The sequence below is a fragment of the Cyprinodon tularosa genome, unplaced genomic scaffold (genome assembly GCF_016077235.1).
Source record: "Cyprinodon tularosa strain WSP-4 unplaced genomic scaffold, ASM1607723v1 ctg834, whole genome shotgun sequence".
Lineage (NCBI taxonomy): Eukaryota > Metazoa > Chordata > Actinopteri > Cyprinodontiformes > Cyprinodontidae > Cyprinodon > Cyprinodon tularosa.
Window position 1 is genome coordinate 289,994 of NW_024039601.1, and position 22,251 is coordinate 312,244.

General features: G+C 38.2%; 1 protein-coding gene across 1 annotated transcript in view; it reads left to right on the forward strand.

The window, feature by feature from the left end:
• Positions 1-22,251, forward strand: part of LOC119774839 (voltage-dependent T-type calcium channel subunit alpha-1I-like) — a gene marked incomplete at its 3' end in the record, with an annotated part of 204,036 nt that overhangs the window by 161,259 nt on the left and 20,526 nt on the right. The window contains exons 15-21 of the mRNA XM_038272535.1: positions 2,690-2,777; positions 5,042-5,208; positions 8,058-8,128; positions 8,332-8,815; positions 11,549-11,649; positions 19,302-19,425; positions 19,819-19,887. Of these exons, the coding sequence (XP_038128463.1) occupies positions 2,690-2,777; positions 5,042-5,208; positions 8,058-8,128; positions 8,332-8,815; positions 11,549-11,649; positions 19,302-19,425; positions 19,819-19,887 (1,104 nt within the window). The remainder of the gene's footprint in view (positions 1-2,689; positions 2,778-5,041; positions 5,209-8,057; positions 8,129-8,331; positions 8,816-11,548; positions 11,650-19,301; positions 19,426-19,818; positions 19,888-22,251) is intronic.

Below are 22,251 nucleotides of genomic sequence, written 5' to 3' on the forward strand. Positions count from 1 at the left end.
AGTTTGCAGACGAGTGTGAAGCGGACGAGATGAGGAAAAGCACCTCCAAATCCAAGGCCATGGTTCTCTACTAGAGAAAGGCGGACTCCCCTCTTCAGGTCCGTGGAGAGTCCTTGTCTCAATGGAGGAGTTCATTTATCTCAGTGTCCTGTTCACGAGTGAGGGATGGATGGAGCATGAGATCGACAGACAAATCGGTGCAGCATTGGTAGTGATGCGGTCACTGTATCGGACTGTCGTAGTGAAGAGGGAACTGAGTCGGGAGGCAAAGCTCTGGATTTACCGATCTACCTACGTTCCCACCCTCACCTATGGTCATGAGATCTGAGTAATGACCGAAAGGACGAAAGCGTGAATACAAGTGGCCAAAATGAATTTCCCTCTCAGGGTGGCACCCTTCGAGATCGGGTGAGGAGCTCAGTTAGCCGGGAGGAGCTCGGAGTAGAGTCGTTATTTTTTCATGTTGAAAGGAGCCAGCTGAGGTGGCTCGGGCATCTGTTTCGGATACCTCCTGGTCGCATCCCTCGGGAGGTGTTCCAGGCATGTCCCATTGGGTGCAGGCCTCATGGAAGGACAAGTCCCTCCAGGACACGCTGGAGGGACTATGTCTCTGAGCTGACCTGGTTTTGCCTTGGGATCCCCGCAGAACAGCTGAAGAAATTGTCTGTATTGGATTGGGAAGTCTGGGAATCTTTGCTTTGACTGCTGCCTCCGAGACCCGGCACCGGATATAGCAGAGGAAAATGGATGAATGGATATTTTGCCAACATTTTAAGTTAATATAGGCATTAATAAACTGTTTCGGAGGAGTGATCATAGCGATCTGCATCAGCAATGATGTGCCTGTGTCCCTGCCAGCTCCATAATCAGCTTGTCTGGTTGGTTGATGTGGCGCGTCGAGCAGCAAAAGTTAAATTTTTCCTACTCCAGCAGCTGCTGTAGATGCTCAAAAGAACGTGAGGCGCTGCGTCAGCTTTCTCCTGCTGCTGAAAACGTGCTGTGGGACCGTTTGCTGCACCTTGATGCACGTCAACCATTGACTTTACATGTCAACTAGCTGCTTCCACTGGGTCTGCTGTTTTCAATCTAAACTTAGCATAAGCCTATTGTAATAAATTTTTACAGAATCAATAACTGTATTACTTGAACATAATTATAGCAGTTCTTCATCTATTGAAAAACGAAGCTGATCGGCATGTCGCTCATCATCATATCTTTATTCCTGTCAACTGAGTTGTTTTTAAACACCACATTTAATCAGTGTGACTGAAACATGTGGAATTCACTCTAAATAAAGCTTTAAAGCACAGTTTCTTTTAAAGAAAAATGAATGTCATTGTGTATTTAAATAAACCAGCTGGTCAATTTTATTTCATGGCTATCATGGAAGCCAAGAAGAAGAAATGCAGTTTTTGCAAGGCAGTGATAGATGTGTTAAATGAGGTGGCAAGTTGAAAAATTATGTTTGGTAGGCACAGTGGTGCCATGACAAACAAAAGTATTATGCATGTCAATATGCCCAGAGTGTAATGTATTGGCTAACCCTATTAACAATACAATCAAGGACAACAATATCTCAGACGTAGGCTATGGATAATTTCAATAAGTTATTTTCTTCCAAAGGCAGCTTTATATAGATTATGTTTAACAAATGTTGCAGTTGTTTTTACATTTTTTTCCTGCTATAATCTGTGAAAGAGATGTAGTCTTATCAATCTTGCAATGCATGTCAAACAATTACAACATATAAAAAATAAGTTAGAAATCCTTTATAAACATGTCAAACCAAGTAAATATAAAAAAGAATTACATTTTTCTATGTTAAACCCCCTCACACAGACACCCCTCCTGTCTGTGCATTCTCAGCATACTCCTCTCCAGTTGGAAGCCATCTGTCTGTGGAGGTCAAGGAGTTTAGACTCTGACCTTTTCCAGAGTCATTTGGAGCTTGACAAAGCTCTGATTTTTTTCTCTATGCAGATTCAATTCATCCATAATCATTAAAGTTAACTTTTTAAACATAGCTCAATGATATAAGGTTTCCACTGAATGAAATTATGATGTGTGAATGACAGGCACACTCATACACATGACAACATCAGTCTTCAAATCTGCTTCTCTCCTGTTTTTTTTTTTGCTGATAGTTCTACCTGTCAGCCTGCCCCCCTCAGGCTCTAACGCCTTTGCAAGCTGCTGTTGCTACACAGAAGGAGTCATTGAACCACTTTACTGTTACAATGGCTCTAGGGAAAATCCTATAGGTCTTAACCAAACCTGTGAGGAGTTCTAAAATAGGGTGTTAGTGATCTTAAGCAGGTGCTGATTTAATCTCAAGAGAAAAAACTAAACTGAATCTCTTGGGTGGCTAAGTAACTACGTATTGGTAGTTACTTAGTAGCAAATAACCCCTTTATATATGAAATTGATTTATGTGGCATCAATGATAATTATCCAAACAGTTCTGAGCATCAATAATGATGAAAAACCTAATAACAGTTGGTAGAAACCATGTGTAGTTATTATAACCTTGGTTAATAACACTGTAGGAAGGATGAGTTAGAAGCTAAATTTCCTCTTTAAGGAAAAGATGCATTTTTCTTTGTCCCTGAAAAGTCCCCTTACTTTGATGTTTCACGCTGGTGGTTTCTTACTTCCCTTCCTGCATCATGTCTTCTTTCTCCACGTTTAGGGTGATGCGAATCGCTCCTACTCTGATGATGACCACTCTTCTTCAAACTATGATGAGAGTGAGAAACGTGACTCAATAAAGCTGTCTGGTGAGTTCACTTCTCTCCCATTTGAAGTTCTGCCTCATTTATGCTGCAAATATTTTGTTCCTTTTTATTGTTTGTAAAATTTCCTAGAGGCAAAAAAATACATTTATTTGTAAAAGAATAAAAGAAAAACTGGAAAGAGATGTGCCTTTTAAAATGGGAAAGTCATGTAGGTAGAAAAGAAGATAAAAAGGGAGGAAAAGAACTTGCATGAAAAATGTTGCAATTAATTAATTAATTATTGTTTAATAACTACCACAACTTTTTTTTTCCACCATTTGGAATTAAGGTGTTTGTTATTAATTTTAGAAATACATTCAAATTGCAAACTTTTTAAATCTTGGGAAAAAATGACAAATGCAGAAAAAATAAAAAGAGGATTTGCATATTTTTATGGTTTGAACAACAAATATTTTAATTTGGATAAAAACAAATAGGGGTACAATACAAAAGCAAGGAAGACTTTTTAGGTTTTGGTTTGTAAAAAAAAAAAAATGCTTTCAACTCACAGTCATGCTATCATTGTCATGATGGGTTCTGGGAGTAAAGCCCAAGATGCAGAACACACACGGAGACACTGGTAAAAGTCCAAAAGAGTTTATTTTTGCACAAAACACATGAATTATGAAACCGGAACAGTTCAGGCAGGAGGCTGGTTCACTGGAGTCTGTGCAGGGAACGGGGGATGGCTGGTTAACTGGGATCATGAGGGGCTAAGCCTCTAGCTGTAAGCTTAGCTAGGCTAGCTAGGATCTGAGCTTCCAGCTCAACGCAGAGAACAACAGGGGATAATCCGCATGGGAACCTCTGGGGAAACTCCTCAAAGAAGTCATCAGGTTTCAACCACGTAGAAATCTTGGGTTGGCTCACCAGGGCAGATTAGCTGGTTAGGTCTCCTAGAGCTTCAGGCTTGAAACTGGTTTCCTGTGATGCAACTCTCCCAGAGCTGCAGGCCAGAGACAGGTTGCCAGAGAGACAGCTCTTCCAGGGCTTCACGAAGAGAAAGGAGGTTAAGCTCATCCAGAGCTTTCACGAAGAGACAGGAGGTTAAGCTCATCCAGAGCTTTCACGAAGAGACAGGAGGTTAAGCTCATCCAGAGTTTTCACGAAGAGACAGGATTCCTGTGAGACAGAGATAAGGAAGAATTAGAATCTGATCTCACACTAGAGGTAACAAAGATTCTTCAGTAACAGAGGCTCAGGAAGCTAACCAACTAAGATCAACACTGCGGCGTGGAATCAAGGTCTGAAGTCAGCTTATATAGGAGAGGTCTTCTGATGAGAGGATTAGCAACAGGTGTGCAGGAAGGTTCCAGCTCCAGAAGACCCACGGCGCACTCTGCTGGAGACAGAGGGTAGTCTCCAGATCCCCACAGAAACTCAACCCTAAGGGGAAAACACAGAGCAGAAGAGGATCCTCGGCGCCCGCTGGAGGGCAAGCCTGAGGATCCTAACAATCATCTCTTTAGGTCAGTCACTTTCAATCAAAATAAAGTATCTTACATGAGCTAGTGGTTGCTATTGTTCATAAGCGAGAAATAATGTATTTTTTTTTTTTGTGTTTGCCTAAACTTTTAACCTTTATGGGTTTATGCAGACTTAAGGTGTAAGAGAAAAAACATAAAAGAAAAACAGAAGTTTGTTTCAAAGCAGTTTACACAACTTTATTTTTAATGCCTAACTTAAAAAGTTAACTATTTGAAACATTGCCCTAGAGTAAATGGATTGCTAGAATTACAGCTAGAATCTCTTCATGTGTGATAATTTTGGCATTAAAACGCTTTAATCATTACCTAATTACCAAAAGGGCACATTTAAGTTCTTTTTATTTCCTAAAGACTGAAGATTACAATACATTTTAAACTCTGGAACAAAAGGTAGAATTTATAAAAGAAAATAAATGAATGTTTTGGACCATTGTTAGAATTACATTTAAAATAAAATGCATTTGTTTTAGGGCAAGTGTTTTATCACAATTCTTATAAAGCATCACATTGACTATTTTGTTCTGATAAATGCAAAATAGGTAATACATATAGATCACATTGAAAAGACAAAAAGAAATGAATGAATGAATTAAAGAAAATATTCAATTCAACACACTATTTATTTTACTAAAATACAAGACTGACAAAAGTAAATGTCCTTTTTTACCTAAAATGTCTTCATTTCTTGTATGAGATCTGCTGATCATTATATGATCTATTTAAAATTTTGGGACAAGTGAAAAAAAAAAAAAATAATTCTCTTCTCTCAATGATCTGTAGATCCGAGGATTTGTACTTTAACACCAAACGGTCACCTGGAGCTTGGTGCCCTCTATGGCTCAAGGGGATCCTATTCTTCAGAGAAGCAGAGCTTCACCAATGAATCCAGAAAGAGCAGCCTAATGAGTCTGGGGAAGAGCAGCATGGAGAGACGCTCCCTTTCTCTGGTACTTTGTCACCCTGTCATCCACTGAGACTCATGTGCTCTCTTTATATCAGAGCGAATATCTTGTAGAATTCATTTGGGAGGTTTTTTAAAGTCTGTTGGGTTAATCCTAAAATTCACTAATATATGTTGCTGTTGCTCTGATACTAATTTAACAACTGAATACAAGTTTGTATATAGTGAATAGACAATGTAGAACTTTATTCCTTTGAAACAGGTTCACATTGTCAAGGCATTAATGTTTTTTTATAATTTCAAAAGTGGATTCTTGTTTGTCTGGGAAGCAGGTCTGATTTGATGAAATAACATGCTTCAATGTGCTTTCATCTATCTCTCTCCCTGTCTGTCTGTCTGTCTATCTGATTGTCTGTCTGTCTTTATGTCCATTTATTCATCCATCAATCCATCCACAGCGGATGAAATAAGTATTAAACCCAACACCATTTCTTAGTTCTATGCTTTGTGTTGGGGTTGGGACTAGCACCAAGGTGTAGGGCTGGGTACCGAACTTCGGTTCTTTTATGGTACCGACCGAAATGCTTCGGTTCTACAGAGTATCGAAACATGCCTCGTCTTTCGGTGCCAAGTTTCGGTGATTGGCTGTAACACTTAACGTGATTGCGTCATCCAGGAAAAATACATAGGTGGTCACGCCTACAGCCAGGGTTCATGTGTATCTGTTGTGAACTGGTTGCAGCGTCGTGGAACCCCTTTAAAATGCCCCCCAGGTCAAAAGTGTAGCTTCACTTTATTAAGACTGATGCGATAGTGCGCAATGCAATACATCGTGCACGGAAACTATTTAAGAGCAGAAAGTTGCTCGGTGTTTGACTGCAAGAAGAGCGGACCGCAGCCGGCGCGACCATCCTCCTCTCAGCAGCCCGTGGGCGGTGCAAAGCCAGAGCGGAGTGAATCATGTTGCTTTCAAACTGGACGCAGCAGGAGCAGCAAAATCACGTCTGCTGCTTCCTTTTTGCTGCTTGTGCTACCTTCTGACGCGCGGCTGAAGAAGCTTTGCTGCTCTGGCTGCGCGGTCGAAAAGTGGCTCTGACACGGTTGGGCGGAGCTACTCTATCCTTTATTTGCCTTGCAGCTATATTTGCTGTGATCAGTGGGAATAAAGTAGTTTTATTATGTTTTTAAGTGGGAAAATCCACCTGAAAACTTAATCGGTGCAATCAGTTCATCCTGCCTTCCAATATTTCTGTCGGAGCCGCTCAGACCCCCACATACCAGCTGTGCGCTTTCAATAGGATTCCCATTCAACGGGCTTGTTTGTCAGACATGGTAATTTTTCTAAAGGGAAACTGCTAAGTAAAAAGGTCCTCACAATGTAACAGTGAATATTAGACGCTGAATTTTTTTTTTTTTTTATGTAAGAGGAAAAATGTAAATGGAAAAATCAGAGCTTAAAATAAAACTCAAGATTTGTACTTTTTAATGTTGTGTAATTTTCTTTTTCTTCGAAATGATATTATAAAACTGGTATCGAAAAAAGTATCGTTCAGGAACCGGTATCGAAGTGAAGGTATCGGTATTAGTACCGGAACCGAAAATTTTTTAACAATACCCAGCCCTACCAAGGTGTGAATTAACTTTAGATTAGGGTTAAGGTTAGGTATATGTTGATAAAAGTTAGGGTTAAGGTCTGGGTAAGGCCATATAAAATAAATCTGTAGGTCAATGAAATACCCCCATATATCATGAAAACAAAGCTCTGTGTGTGTGAGTGTATAGTAGGAAAGAATAAACACACACAACATGGTGCAGGTTGACATGTAAGTGAGTTAGCACTGAGGAGCCAAGTACACCAGTGAGATAGCAAGAGTCTTGCTCCTTCATATCGTAGAGGTAATCATGTTAAACAAAATGTATCCATAACATCCATTTAAATATTCTTGCACTTCTTCACACTCTCAGGTTTTTGATAAGAATAGACCAATTGCACATCTTGGTGCTGAAAGCAATCAGATGTCAGGCATTGGAGAGAGTTGTTTATGAAGAACTTAATTTTCTGTTCCAGCTGTAGTTTTGTGAGCGCTATTTAGTCAGTACTTTGATGATAACACACTTCAGGCTGTAAATCAGATCCATTTGTTGGTACTCTGCTTTGTTGTTGTCACACTAATCATTGTTGCCGTTGATGAGACTCAAATTGATGCAGTGCTGTGATAAAACCAGTTTCTCGCTTCTAAATGGGTTGTTCCTGTGTTTGATAATGTGGTCTGTTTGCACAACCTGACCTTGCAAAAATAAAATTATTTCTTGTTGATGAAGAACTGAAAACTCTTTTCCTATTTGTGAAATAATGACTTCTAATGACTCTTGAAAGCTTTACATTTTGTCATGCATTGGACAAAAATCTTGCCTCCTTACCTACTGCTTTTGAAAATTTGATTCTGATTATTTTCTAGTCTTTGATATGTGTTTTCATCAAAAACATATCGGAATCACCTTAAGATAACCCAAGACATTTGGCTTTTGTTAATTTGGCTTTTATTAATCCTACAATGGTGTAATGCTGCAAAATCAGAAACATGATTTTATTCACATTTTTCCAATGTTCAATTTTGGCCTAAAGATGTTAAAATTTAAACCTCTTTTTAATACTGCTTCTTTTGGGGAATTGAAGTGGCATAATTTATTATCTTAAATTCTTAATCTCAGTGCACTCTGACTTGTCATTTCCTTGTTTGTTTTAAGCACTGACTGTCCCATTCCCCACAGCTTTTTAAACGTGCCTTGTATTTTTTTTCCTGCATCCAACTTTTCTGTGCATGATAAGTTTAACCTCTTGCATATTTTGTTTCTCAGTAAACAATTTGATATATTATTGTGTTTCTGTTTTAGCGTCATGGTCGCAGTTCCAACTACCACAACTGGGGCCGTCCTTTTCCTCCACAGTCTGTATGGAGTCGCAGGTAGACGATTTTACATTTTATCTTAATGAATTCCTAATAGTTTAATAAGACTGAATAGCCCAAACTTGAACCTGCTGTTGGTGCTTACCTTTAATTAGTATTGTGGGAAATATAGAGACTTTTCTTGATACCTTGTACATTTGTATTTCGATTGTCAATATCTATTAGCCTTAAATTGTGCTTTTTTTCCTTCTGCACTGTAGGTCTAGCTCAAACAGCCTTGGGAGGAGGAGCTATGGTTCTGGTGGGGTACCTCCAGTTGGAGGCAGCCTGCGCGTCCGCAGTACCCGCTCACCCTACTCCTACAACCATGCTTCAGAGCAAGAGTCCCTTCTCTCGCACCCTGTGCACTCCCATCATCCTCTCCCACCCTCTTTGTTCCTCTCCAAACATTTTGGTGCAAGAGGGGATCGAAGGGCTCTTTCACTGGAACTCCCAGAGTTGCTCCGCACAGGTGGACAAGCTCCAGGACTGCCCCCAACACAGATTAAAGATCATGGAAGAAAGAATGGTTCTGGGGCAGTAGGCAGTCTCATGGGAGGCTCGGGAGTTGGTAGTGGTTTAGGCCTTGAACACAGGGACTGTAATGGAAAGGCATCAGGTCATCACAATCATCTGATAACTGATGTCTTCCCGCAAGTAAATGCACGCAAGGACAGGACAGATCTAGATGAAGAAACAGACTATGTGAGTGGTAAATCATCTTTGTATTTATTATTTAAACTAACTAAGCATTATATTTTAACCTGTGCATTTTTAATATTGAAACCCAAATCTTAAAAGCTATTTAAGTTATGGTGAATTAGGTAACTATGAGGTTAAAACTAAAAATATATGCTCTTAAAGGGTGGCATTTACTATACTTTCTTACTCTATCCATGTGCCCCAGGATATTTAAATCGTGGTTGGATGTAATTACAGTTTTTGAGCAAGCTAATTGCAGCGTCTGTCATTAATTAAATGCAATAGGATTTTATTCAAAAAACATATATCCACAAAATAAACCACAATAGGATTTTATTCAAAAAACATATATCCACAAAATAAACCACATTTTAATTTCCAAAAACCCTTCTTCTCAATTATTAAATAAATGCTCATATGAGCACAGCAAAACTACTGTTTATAATCTAACTTTTGGTCATTTTATTTTTTATGCCCATTTATCCTGCCTGAAATAATTTTTTAATCATTTTTTTTTAATCTTTTGTTTTTGAAGTCTGTAAAATTCCATGATTGCATTTAAGATCATATGTTTTCCACCTAATATTATGTTGATATAGAATGTTTAATAGAATGTTTAAACATTTAATCCACAAGTAGTAGGCCAGTTTGACAATCTCTTTGTCATAATTGGTTTTAGTGATCTTACCCACATGCAGAGAACCAGTCAGAGACCAAGGGCAAAATTTAACAGGTTTATTGAATGAAGACAAATACTGAAGAAGAAGCAGGAATTCAGCGGACTGGTGAACCGGAACCGGAAAGTCTGAAGTGGAGATCACAGGGATCAGTTCAATACTGTAGGATAAATGACTAAGGCTTGAATATGCTGGAGAGAAACTCGCGTTTGGGGGGCTCTTAGGTAATCGTTAAATCCAGTTTGTGGGGGTTTTAATCCAGAGAAGAGGGAACTTGTTGGAGAGCGGACAGACAGACACACGTTGGACCCAGAGGAGTTAAGGAGCGGACTGTTACTTGGTTTTCCACATGTGGACGTTTTCCCCTGCTCAGTGTGAACTCAGTAAATCCTTCCAGGAAGAGAAGGTCCAGGCTACCCAGTTTCACAGGAAGGCTTCCTGCCGAAGAGCAAGACAAAAACAAGATCAGACTCAGAGAAACAATGCTAAGTTTTAGACTCTGCTAATCTCAGCTTGGCTAGAGTACCCAAAACTGGCAAACACTCTTGCGAGGTAGTGACAGCCCGCTGCTCAAGTACTCCTCCGGTAATGGCCCAACGAGCCACAGGTGTGCAGGGAGGCCCAACGAGGACAGGGAGGACAGGTGGTGGAGAGAGGAAAACACAAAAACAACCCACATAAACTGGAATCCTAACACTCTTATTCTTGAGTATTTTTCTTTTGAATCACAATTTCTACTTTTACTAAAGTAAAACTATATTAGAGTAGAGCTACTCTTAATACATTGTGGCAAATGTAAATCTGGTCATCACTATGTATGACATTGAAGGCAAATAAAGGCATCCCCACCCTGTACCTCTATACCCTCTTCCTACCAAAAACATATCTCTGTAAGATTATATTAGAACAAATGCTGACATGTCTTCTCATAGCACAAAAACTTTTACAGAAATATATTCTGTATTATGCCAGTACTTAATACCCAGTGGCTAGCGCTGTTGCCTTGCAGCAAGAAGGTGCTGGGTTCAATACATGGTCTGGGGTCTTTCTGCATGGAGTTTGCATGTTCTCCCTGTGCGGGTGTGGGTTCTCTCTGGGTACTCTGGCTTCCTCACACTGTCCAATGGCATGGCTGTTAGGTTCATTTGCCTGTCTAAATACTCCTTAGGTGTGAGTGTGTGTGCATGTTTGTGTGTCTATGTGTTCCCTGAGACTGGTCCATTAGGTACCCCACCTTTGGCTAAAAAGCCACAACCCTATTACAACCCTGACAGAATAAATAAGAAAAGATGGATGGATTCTTAGATCTTAATTCAGTCTGCTAATTCTAACATCTTCAGCTAGTTCTTAGCTGTCTGTTAGGATTCATTCAGTCATCTCTCTTTTTTCTCAGCAGTTTCTCACCTATCACCCTGCTCTATCTCTGCTCTGATGCTTCTTATACTGACAGTTCTGCTCTTGCTGTTGCACTTGTTGTCTTAAGTATATATCTGTATTTTTCTGCAACATTTTTGCTGCATCCACTTAGAGATGCTCAGCCTCTTCCCCTCCTCAAGGATTTTTATAGCAGCTACTGCATGATGTGACTCGAATTCCGGTCAGCTAGAGAGTTTGCTAACTTTACTGAACAGTGAGGGGAAGGGTTTAGAAAATGGTGGTGACTGAGGCAGAGAGAGGTTTCAGAAGAATAAACCTACCACTGGCTTGAAGAGTTCAGCTTAGGCAACTGGACATAAACTTTTCTAGAAGATGTTTCTTCTCTCATCCAAGAGCCTAGAGCAGTGGTGGGGAGCACTGAGATTATTATAGTGTAGGTGTAACCACTGTGCATAGGGTCTCATGTAGACTACAGTTAAGTTTAATAAAGATAAATTCATTTAGATTACATGGATTTTCTGAGTTAAAACAGGCTTTTCCTCCTGTCTATTCTTATGCATATCACAAAATGCTGTTAATTGCTTTTTTTTTTTTACATATTGAAATGCTTGTAATTAATTAATGTAAATTAACCCTCTTAAGTGACTGAAAGCTTTTTTTTTTTTTTTTTCTTACCATAAAGAGTTGGTGCTTTCGTATTCAGAAGATGATGGAGGTATACAAGCCAGACTGGTGTGAAACTAGAGAGAACTGGTCTGTCTATCTTTTCTCTCCACAAAATAAGTGAGTATAAAAATTTATTTAGCGATAAGGTATATAGTTACCAAAAAATTGTGCTTTTTTGAACTATGACAGAGTTTAAAGGGGCATAGTGGGATATATATATATTATCCTGTTAAATAAGACCGAAAACACTTGATCAAGATAAAATAAGGCTACGTACAGCAATATCGGCCATTATTATGTTTGATACCTCTTTTTGGAGCCTAAATAGAATCCCAGCACCAGTGGTCCGTTTCATTAAAGGGGTTGTTGAATGCAAAACGGAATTTACATCGTCATAGATGAATAACGGTAGTTCAGTGGGTGAAATGGACGTACAGAGAAGTTTAATCCCCATCAACACCTCCTTTCTCTGCAAATCTCAGAATTCTAAACTTCCACCATAAAAGGGGCGAATTCAAACAAAGCACAGATTTGACGTCAGTTGGGGGATGTTGCCTTATTTGGTTCTGGCCTGTACTTTTGTCACGCCCCGAAATTGACATACATTCACATACAGACTGTGAACCCGACCAGGCATTTGAACCGAGCAGCCCGGAACAGAGCGACAGAGCGTTACTACTATAGCTGGCTTAGACACATATCTTCCTTGTTTATCCCCGCATGTTCAGTGTCATACTTCTGGTCAAGTGCTGTTGTTATATACAGAGGGTTTTACTAGCTAAGAAATTGAGTCTAAAACACAAAAGTTGCGTATAATTTGCAAGCAGAACATGATAATCCTTTAGAAAACTTTGCATGCAACTAGAGTGAACTATTGGGGTATGAATAAAAAAAAAAAGTAATATAACACGACTTAACCCCTTTAAGCACAGCAATGCCCAGTAACCTCAGCACTGAAGATTAAACTGCTTATTGACAGGGCAGAGGCAGGTGATCAATCTACAAAGCAATCTTCACCGGTCGAGGTTAAATAAAGGGAAAATCTAAAATTGAGAAGTAATCTTCATGATCGGCGTTTATGAAATAATAAGAAATAAAATAAGCAGCCAACAGCTTAACAGACTTAAGCTGTTGGCAGAGCAACAATTAGTTGTGCACTTTGCAAATTTGACTTTAATGGTTGCAATGATAAGACAACCATTGATAAATAGCAGTCATTAAAAATCCATGATTAAGGTTTCTCACAAGCCAAGTGGAGGCATCTAAATCAATTTTCTCAGATTAGCTCTTACCTAAACCTGAACTTTTTGTTCTATACAAAAAGCTTTATGTCTAGCTATAAAAATAACACTGCACATAACATTTGACTCTAAATCCCCACAACTTGTGACATCATGGTGAGGCAACTCCTCTTATTAGGAATAGAGGAAGATGATGGAAAGATGGGTAGCTCTAAATAAAGAACAATACTTAAAGAAAATAACTTTGGTGGAAGGTTCCCCTTTCATTTAATTTCAGTTAAAAATGTATTTTTTTTCATACAGAAGGGAAATGTAACTCTCAAAGTTTTTCTTCAAGAAGTTGTTGTAAATGTTAAAGGAAAAGTCCAGTCATATTCAGACTTAGAACTTCTGAAAGTATTTTAAATATGAAATTATTCCATACTGTTTAATAAATGATAAGTGCTTTTAATTAAGAGTAATTCCATTTGAATGGAGACATCCATGTTTGTCAAAGAACACTACTGCTACCTACCGGTTTGTGACGTCACGTTGTGGTATCGGCTGTTAATCAAGTCCCAATGCTGTATCTGTGGTTTGTCACAACACGCTATTATCCGAGTCATCTTAAAAACATTTTTCTTTGAAATGTTGGCTACATTCAACGGCAAATTCTCCCTCTCCAAGTTGGCAATCCAACAACAAACCCATGTTGGATCATGAATCGGAAAGGTGAAATAACTAATTATTTTCCACTTTTACCCGATGTACACTATTGCAGCATTCAATTGTCATGCACATGGACATTGTCAGTTTAACTATGGCTCTCATGAATTTCAATGGCGAAGTCCTCGGTAAATCTTAAATAATTGTTGATTAAGGATCTGTCTTGTAGTTCCCATTGATTTTGCCTGTAAAGCAGGGAAAATGGCGCTAGGCTTACCGCACCATGGCGTCACTGCCGAAAGATGTCAGGAGTACTATATCAGGACTCAGTGATTGTGACAAAAAAATTTTATTTTTTATATTTTCAGTGGGTAAGAAGGTTGTGGGTTCGATTTTCGCCCGGGTTCTCATGCCTGGGTTCTCTCTGGGTACCCGGCTTCCTCCAACAGTCCAAAAACAAGACTGTTAGGTTCATTGGCTTCTCTAAATTCTCCTTAGGTGTGAGTGTGTGCGTGAATGGTTGTTTGTCCTGTTTGTCTCTGTGCTGCCCTGCGATTGACTAGCGACCTGTCCAGGGTGTATCCTCTCGACCAAAGACAGCTGGAGATTGGCACCAGCACCCCTTGCGACACCATTTGGGATTAAGCATGTCAGAAACTGGATGGATGGACACTAAATTCATTAAAATCACAGTGAATGTATTAGTTTTAGGTATAGATAATGATCCATTGATCATTCCTTGCTGACCGGACTTTTCCTTTAACAGCTGTTGTTAATAGGAGGGTTGTCTTCAATGTACTTCATCTTATGAAGAATTATTAAGGTCTTCCTCAGAGGTTCTAAAGGAGTTCCAGAATAGAGACAGTTTTCTGTATCAGCTTGTTAAACTTCTTTAAGTCATGTGCTCTGAAGCTGAAACCCCAACAGATTATAGCAGAGGAGATCCCACTTACTGTACATTGAAAGACCTAAGCTTCCTCAGGAAGTAGAGGCTGCTATTTAGTCTCTAGTAAACATCTTCACAGTTGTGTCTCTTGTCAAGACTCTTGTCCAGGGGAACATTTATTCCCCTCCACCAACACCACTGTCATGATGGGTTCACTAAAAGCGACCCAAGAATGCAGAACACCACTGACGGACACAGGGATGAAAGTTTAACAAGTTTATTATGCACAAGCACACAGAATGTACAGGTTCTGGTTCGGGGCCTGGATACTGGTTCACCGGAGTCTGCGTGAGAGACAGTTCAGTTAGCGTTGCCAACAGAGGTTTGATTTCCAGAGGATCACTGATTGTACCTTGAGGGTTCTTGAGGTTAGCCTTGGGAGAGTCACTGTTGGATCTGGAGAGGAGTTCAACAGCAGAGTCCGTTTGCTGCTTCAGCGTCTCACGTCTATAATGAACAGACCTTGGTTTTGGGTTTTTCAGCTCTAGTCCAGAGCTGCTTGGAGGTTCTCTGAGATTCTTCAGGTTTGGCTCTGAGGGTCGGCTCGGCAGGTTAGCTCTTCCTGAGCTTTCACAGAGGAGGCACAGGTTTCCTGGAAGACAGAGACAATAGTTAGAATCCAGGCTGGATTCAAAGTCATAGAGTTTCACTGAGGATCTAGGCTTAAGCGCTGACCAACTGGAACAACACTGCGGCGTTGAGGCAAGGTCTGAAGACAGCTTAAGTAGTGGATCCTCTGATGATCTTGATGAGCTGCAGCTGAGCAGGAGGCTCCCTCAGAGGATCCACGGCGGACTCTGCTGGAGAAAGGTGGAATTTCTCCAGCTCCCAACAACCACTTCTTCAAGCATTTGCCTTGTTCCTCTTAATTCTGAAATCTACATTCATCTCTCTTGTTACATTAATTTTCAGGATCAGATGATTATCCTTGCCTATGAAACCTCAGCTCGATTTCAAAAAGGCATCAACATATTAGTTATCTGGTACTTTATTCTGTGCAGCTAACCTGCTCCCAATCATGCTTACAGCTACAGTAGGCTTACTTAATCCTGGTGCAGTATCTTCTCGTCCGTGAAAGTTACTGCATGTTGTGGTATTTTTTATTACCCTTTTGGAGCATAAAAAGTTGATTTTGAATATTGAAACAAAAACAGAAAATGTGATAAACAATATCTGTTTACTAAAGTTCCTAAAGCTAAATAACTTTCCTGTAAAACCCCGGGGTTTGTTTTGGAAGATTCGCACTTTAAAGGCAAAGACTAAAATCATTACAAAACAGAGAGACTAAATATAAGAACAAAAAAATTATATAAATCTATCAACTTTACCATATAAGCTATTACTTTTCATTTAAGGTTGAAAATTAATTAACAATAACTTCTTAATTGTTTTTTTTTAGTTAAGCAAAGTGGTTAGGGAATTTTAAGCTGCTGAGGTATTTAGATAATCTGCTAATGTTTGCTGAATAGGTAAATCTCTGATTGTCCTCATGGTGTTGTGAAGAAAACTTAATGTAGCTACACCTGTGGAGCCTGGCTTGGCTTGGAACAGATGAAGCCTGGATTAACTCCTCCCGCTAGGGCAAGCCTGGCTTTATCTCTTATCCTTAAATTTCTGAATTCAGCTTTTGTGACATATGCCTCTGGATTACAGAGGGACCGGGTCACGGGGGCAGCAGTCTCAGCAGAGATTCCCAGATTTCCCTCTCCTCAAACACATCCTCTATCTTTGCTGGGGCAAGCCTGAGGTACCGCCAAGCAAGCCGAGAGATATAGTCCTCTAGTGACTCTTCTCGATATGGGGCAGCTCTCAAGTGGAACAAGATCAGGTTTATATATGAATTAAGCCAGAACTGATATCATAGTCAAGCAGCTAGTATCACAGCTAATATACTGGGACTACTCTAGTGTGAATGAAGGCATTAGATAAGCTGGTGTTTGATTTTATAAAACTGTGGGCAGGGAATAAATTTTTTAAGTAGGTGAGCACTGGAATGTTTCACCAAATACTGTGGTAAAAAATCAAATCTGCTGACCTTAACTCAAGCCAATAGAGGATTGAAACTGAATTGAGTTACTGGTGTAAATGTCAGGGATATAAGGTGTCAGAAATAAGCCAAGTGGCAAACATGTGTCTTCATTTGTGTAGTAGTGTGTCTTGGCAACATTGTTAAACTAATTATCTTTGTTTATTGCTAGAGCACAAAGAAAAAATGGTTTCCCAGTAAGATTCAAAGGTTTGAAATATTTGCAAGTGTTAAATGATTCGCCAGTTCAGAAAATAGGTCTCATGGTTCGACACATGGTTTATTAACTAAATTATGAACTGAACAACTTTTGTATTTTTTTTTAACAGAGATGTACTCTGAGCTGTTTCTCAGACCTATCCATTCATTGTTTTAGAAAAATCTCCTGAATGTTGTAAAAAGAAAATCACTCATCCATCCACCCGCTCACTCAGCCGATTCCCTGTCTGCTGATAGCCACTTAAGGGAAGCCAGGCCCTGGGAGGATGTTTTGGCACACTGGAAGGTGCCATCTGTCAAGCACCCCTTTCTTCTGTGTGCTTTTGTTTAGACATATCTCGAGTAATATGTTATCCGTTAGTACATGTGTTCTAGGGGCTCTGCATATGTGTATGTGGGAGTGTGTGAGCATATGTATAACTTTGCTTTGTTTGTGCCTTATAGCTCTGCAGGCCTCAGTCAGAGTGTCTGCTTATGCTCATGTTTATGTAAAATGTCTATCTAGGTGAAAGTAAAATAAGAAAGGAACACCAATAAAAAAAACTAAGAGCCATACCCAAAGATTATGTTTTAGCTTGATTGTGTGCTTGGACCAACTCACAGACTAGTCACTATTATTACCTGGGAACAGCCTTATTCAAATTAAAAGATAAAAGGACAACATATAGTGATCCACTGGAAATACAGGCGGATTAGAAAATTGATTTCTTTAGCCACATTCTGATGCAGCGGTAGGTATAGCTGTTCTATTTATAGATGGCTAAAGAAATGTGCTTAGGAACTGCTTGCTTGTTTTATTTACACTGGATATCTGCTCTGCAAATGTCAAGGAGGTAGTCAACGAGTTGTTTGCTGTTCAATTTCACAAAGCAACCCTTCTTGTGGTTCATAATGAAATAATTTTTTTTTTATTATTGGTTCTCAAATTACAATAAGTGTGGGCAGTATTCATATGTAACTTCTCAGACATTTTGTGGGATAAAAAAATAGGGGATAAAATCAAAGATTCCCTTAGCACTTTTTCTTATCTTTTTATAATCAGAAAACTAATTTGGGTATGCAGGTGGGGCACTGGTTAACATGCACGACCCATGTACGGAGGCCTTAGTCCTTGACGCGGCCGACCCAGGTTTGATTCCGACCTGTGGTCCTTTGCCGTATGTCTCTCCCCCTCTCTCATACCCCCTTCCTGTAAGCCTACTGTCGAAAAAATGAGCCACGAGTGAAGCAAAAACTAAAAAAAAAAAGAAATTATATATTAAATAGATAAAGCATATTTTGTATTTGCTCTGCTTGTGTATTATTTTTTTTTTTGGATGATCTGATAAAAGTTAATGTGCAATTAAGCTAACTTGCCTATGAATTATTGTTATTAGTGAAAAATCTTAATCGATAATTTATCCTAATCAAAATATATCCACAACTAAAAGGTGGTTTAAATGATTATAATTAATTATTACCAACCTTAAATGATTATAATGAACAATTCAGATAACCAATACACAATTATTCATTTAATTTACTAATGAAATGAATCTTTTAACCAAATATGAGCCTAGTTTTTAAATGAACAACTATTAAAGTAAAAAAATTTTAATTTGTAATCTCTATTCTAGCCTCTCTCTCTCTCTCTCTCTCTATATATATATATATATATATATATATATATATATATATATATATATATATATATATATATGTATATATATATATATAAATCATGACCTCACTTCCTATCAGCTAAAATGTGTTAAACACATAACTCCTATTACCAGCACGCTCAGATGATATGCTAACAAAGTAAATGGCAGGTAGCTTTATTTACCCATGGAAAAATATCTGTCAATATCAGAAATACAAATCACCTATTCTAACCTATTAAAAGCAGCTACTTAAAACAGCTATCAGAATCAATTTGTGGAATCAGGTAGTGGCACTTCCAGTATCAGCTGGATCTATTAGTGGCACTTCCAGTGGCAGCTAGAGAATAGTGTCACTTCTGGTGTCACTTTACTTGCTAAATATGTGCCATGGCTGTTGATGCACACAATGTTGGTCTATAACTACTTCCAAAATATAATATTTTATTCATATTATTTCTAACAAAAGCTTGTGGAACTTTCGCCGGTCGCCTACCACAAGGTGTGACCAAGCGGGCAGCCAGCTGCCATAACGGCAGATCCTCTGCTACCCTGTGGCAGCTGTAGTGGCATGCTGCTGCAACAAGGTGCGACTAAGCCGGCAGGCCGCCTGCTAAACTTTTATCGCTCTTTATGGGCAAATGGTTTGATTTTTGGTCATTTAATGCCTGTTCTATATTTACTTTCAATTAACAATGTGCTAAATTCACATCATTTAAAACAAATTTTGAAACAATTTAATAAAAAAGTTTAACTGTAGGTAACTGTCTGTTAGAGGCTGCCTAAGATCCAAGACTGAGGTTTATCTTCGAAGAGGACAGCTACCCTCAACATACCACAATAACTACTATTTTATATCCAATAGAACAATTAAATTAAAATCTAATTGAAAAAAACAACATATTTTGATTCATTCATAGTTTCTAAATACCTTAAAAATCCACATTCCAATTTATTACAAAAGATTTTGGAAAATGCTTCAAAGAAATGATTAACTCAGTGTACGATATGTGCAGCACTGATCTACCACTTTTTTCTCTCTGTCCTCTTAGGTTCAGGCTTCTCTGTCAATCCATAATTGCTCATAAGCTTTTTGACTACATAGTCCTGGTCTTTATCTTCCTCAACTGCATCACAGTGGCTCTGGAGAGGCCTAGGATTCTTCAAGGAAGCCTGGTGAGAACAATAATCGCCAGTATTATTTGTCATTCTGTAGACACACAGACATCCACATCCACAAAGAAAAGGGTTCGAAAGGTTACCCAATACTGTTCTGTAGAAACCCAACCAGCTATCCTGTTTCTATATCAAGTAAAGTTAAAATGACACTTGATATTCAGCAGTTCTTGTTGAATGAAGTGATGGAACGAAATTACCTTTGAACTATAAATTGTTTAGTTTAATCTTTTTATTGTTTTTATCGGGTAAACAGCAAAAATTATAGTAATTTAATACTAATGTTTAGGTCAAATAAACCTTAAACTGTATTATATATAAGTTGCTGCTAATAAATTTTTCTTATTCCCCATATTCAATAGAATAATTTTGTATCCTCTCTTTGTACCATAGGAAAGGCTGTTACTTACACTTTCAAACTACATATTTACGGCCATCTTTGTTGCAGAAATGACAGTCAAGGTAAAAATCTTCATAGTACCATAATATGTATTTCCAATGCTTTTTTTATCTTGCTTTGACCGACCATCCATCCATCCATCCATCCATCCATCCATCCATCCATCCATCCATCCATCCATCCATCCATCCATCCATCCATCCGTTCCATATATTTCTCTTTTTTTTCTGTTCTCTAGCCTCACCCATCTCTTTTACTGTTAATAAACCTCCATGTTTTGCTTTAATCCATTGTACTTGCAATGCCACCGATGGGTGAAATAATGAATTCAATTAGAATGCTATCACTCCTCAGGTTCTCATCAGAACCACTCAGGGGTGCAAAACCTGCACATGCTATCTACAGTATACATTTTGAGTTTTTTAATACATAACATATCTGATTATAGAGGTTTCTTTGTCTTGAGGCTTTTTCTGCATTATCCTATAATGATTTATTTATGAATATGTAAAAGGAGAACATGTAACAGCTTGCTACTATGCTAAGGTGATGCATGGTTAACTTCTGATGGTGGATGGAGCTATCCAAACTATAATATATATTTCTTATAACTTATTTTAGTTTCTTCATTGATAATTTAATCAAATTAGTGGCAATCGTTATCTTTCAATTTACATTTGTACACGCAAATGAGGTCTAAAGTTTTTCTACCACTTTTCTCATAAAAAAACATATCAGGCTTCTTATAAAGATAGCCCAATTTCATTCGCTCTCACTTCTTTATGCTCATTTCTTCCTTAGTACACAGTGTACGTTTAAATGGTTTTAAAACCCTTAAAACAACTTGAAATAGCAGGAAGACTAATAAGGATAATGACATCAATGATAACATTTTGTTATGAATTCTGCATTTCTAGATAGCCATAGATATAATAATACTCACTACATTTACCAAAAGATTTTCCCATCTCTCTTGTCTATACAAAATACAGAGACATTTTATTTTATTCTGCAAGTTTTACTGAGTCATGAAGAAAACACACAAGGTTTCAGTTTGCATGTTTTGGATAATACTGGCTGTTTTTGGTGTTGGATCAGTCCATTTTCTTTCTGTCTTTAGCATTTTTATCTCTGTCTTTACCATATCCAATTTTTGCCTTCAACTCAGACTGATGGCTGCTTCACACTTTCTTCAACATACTAATTTGTTGGAGGAATTAGCATCTCCTTTTTCCTTTTCCAGTGCCTTCCAAATTCAATTTAATTCAATTCTAAAATATTTTATTGACCCCATCCCAAATTAAATGTAGTTGTAACTCTTAATGTTTTTATTTCATCATGGAAGCATATGCTAAAGCACCCTGTTTTTACTGCAGATCTGAAGAAGGCTTTTACGACAATATTGTTCAAAAGCCTTCTGAAGAGGATGCTCAGAGCTGTTTAAATACTCTTAATTTTATGAAGGATATTTTTTGTGAAAACAGAATATCTTAAAAGCCAGAATATATTAGTTGTTAAATCAGAGCAGTGAAATAGTAAGCACACACAAGCAACTCAGTTACACCTCTTTAACATTTTGCCTGCATTCTCTGTGTGTTAAAGGTGTTTTTTTTTACTCCCATGTAAAGTACCAATAAATGTGCATTCTCAGTTTGTGACAGCACAGAAATAATATAATTTGTATTAATCAACCATCCACATCTGAATGATGAAAAAAACACAATGAGGCACATAAAATAGCCTCATTTCTGTCTGTCTGTTTTTTTCAGTCCTTCCTCAAAATATGTTTTGCACCTGTTTTGATTACATGGCATAAATATTTTTGTTTATACTGGTTGTATTGCAGAATTATCAGTAGTGTCTAATTGAATGTGTTTGTTAAATGTATTTAACAAACACTGTTAAATACAGTGTTTTTTTTTTTTTACTTTTTCAACCATCTTATACACTTGTCTGTCAAGTAAGAGTCTGAGAATAGACTTATAAATATTAGTATTAGTAACACCCTGTATTTACACATCCATCAACTTAGCAGTGAAATCTAAACTATTCCCCAACTTTAGTTCCCACTTCAGTGAACACCAACGGTTATATTCTTTTTTGAATGCTATTTTTTGGTGCTTTTCTTTGCCCTTGATTTTTTAAATTTGTACTTTTGCACTTCAGTTGGGCATTGGACTCACTCTGCTCTATTCTTTGGTTACTTGCATGGGCAACATTGTGTCTCCAGTCATTCGGTCTTATTATGGTAAATTCCTCTAAAAAGTGTTTTGTTTACTAACAAAGCAAAAATTATGTGAAACACACCAAAAAATCATAAGCATACAAGACATAATAATGTAGTCAGAGCACCTTTGCATGCAACCAGAGTAAAGTACTGGTGTAGAGATTTGTAAAGTCATAGTGTGTGACTAGAGCCCTTTTAG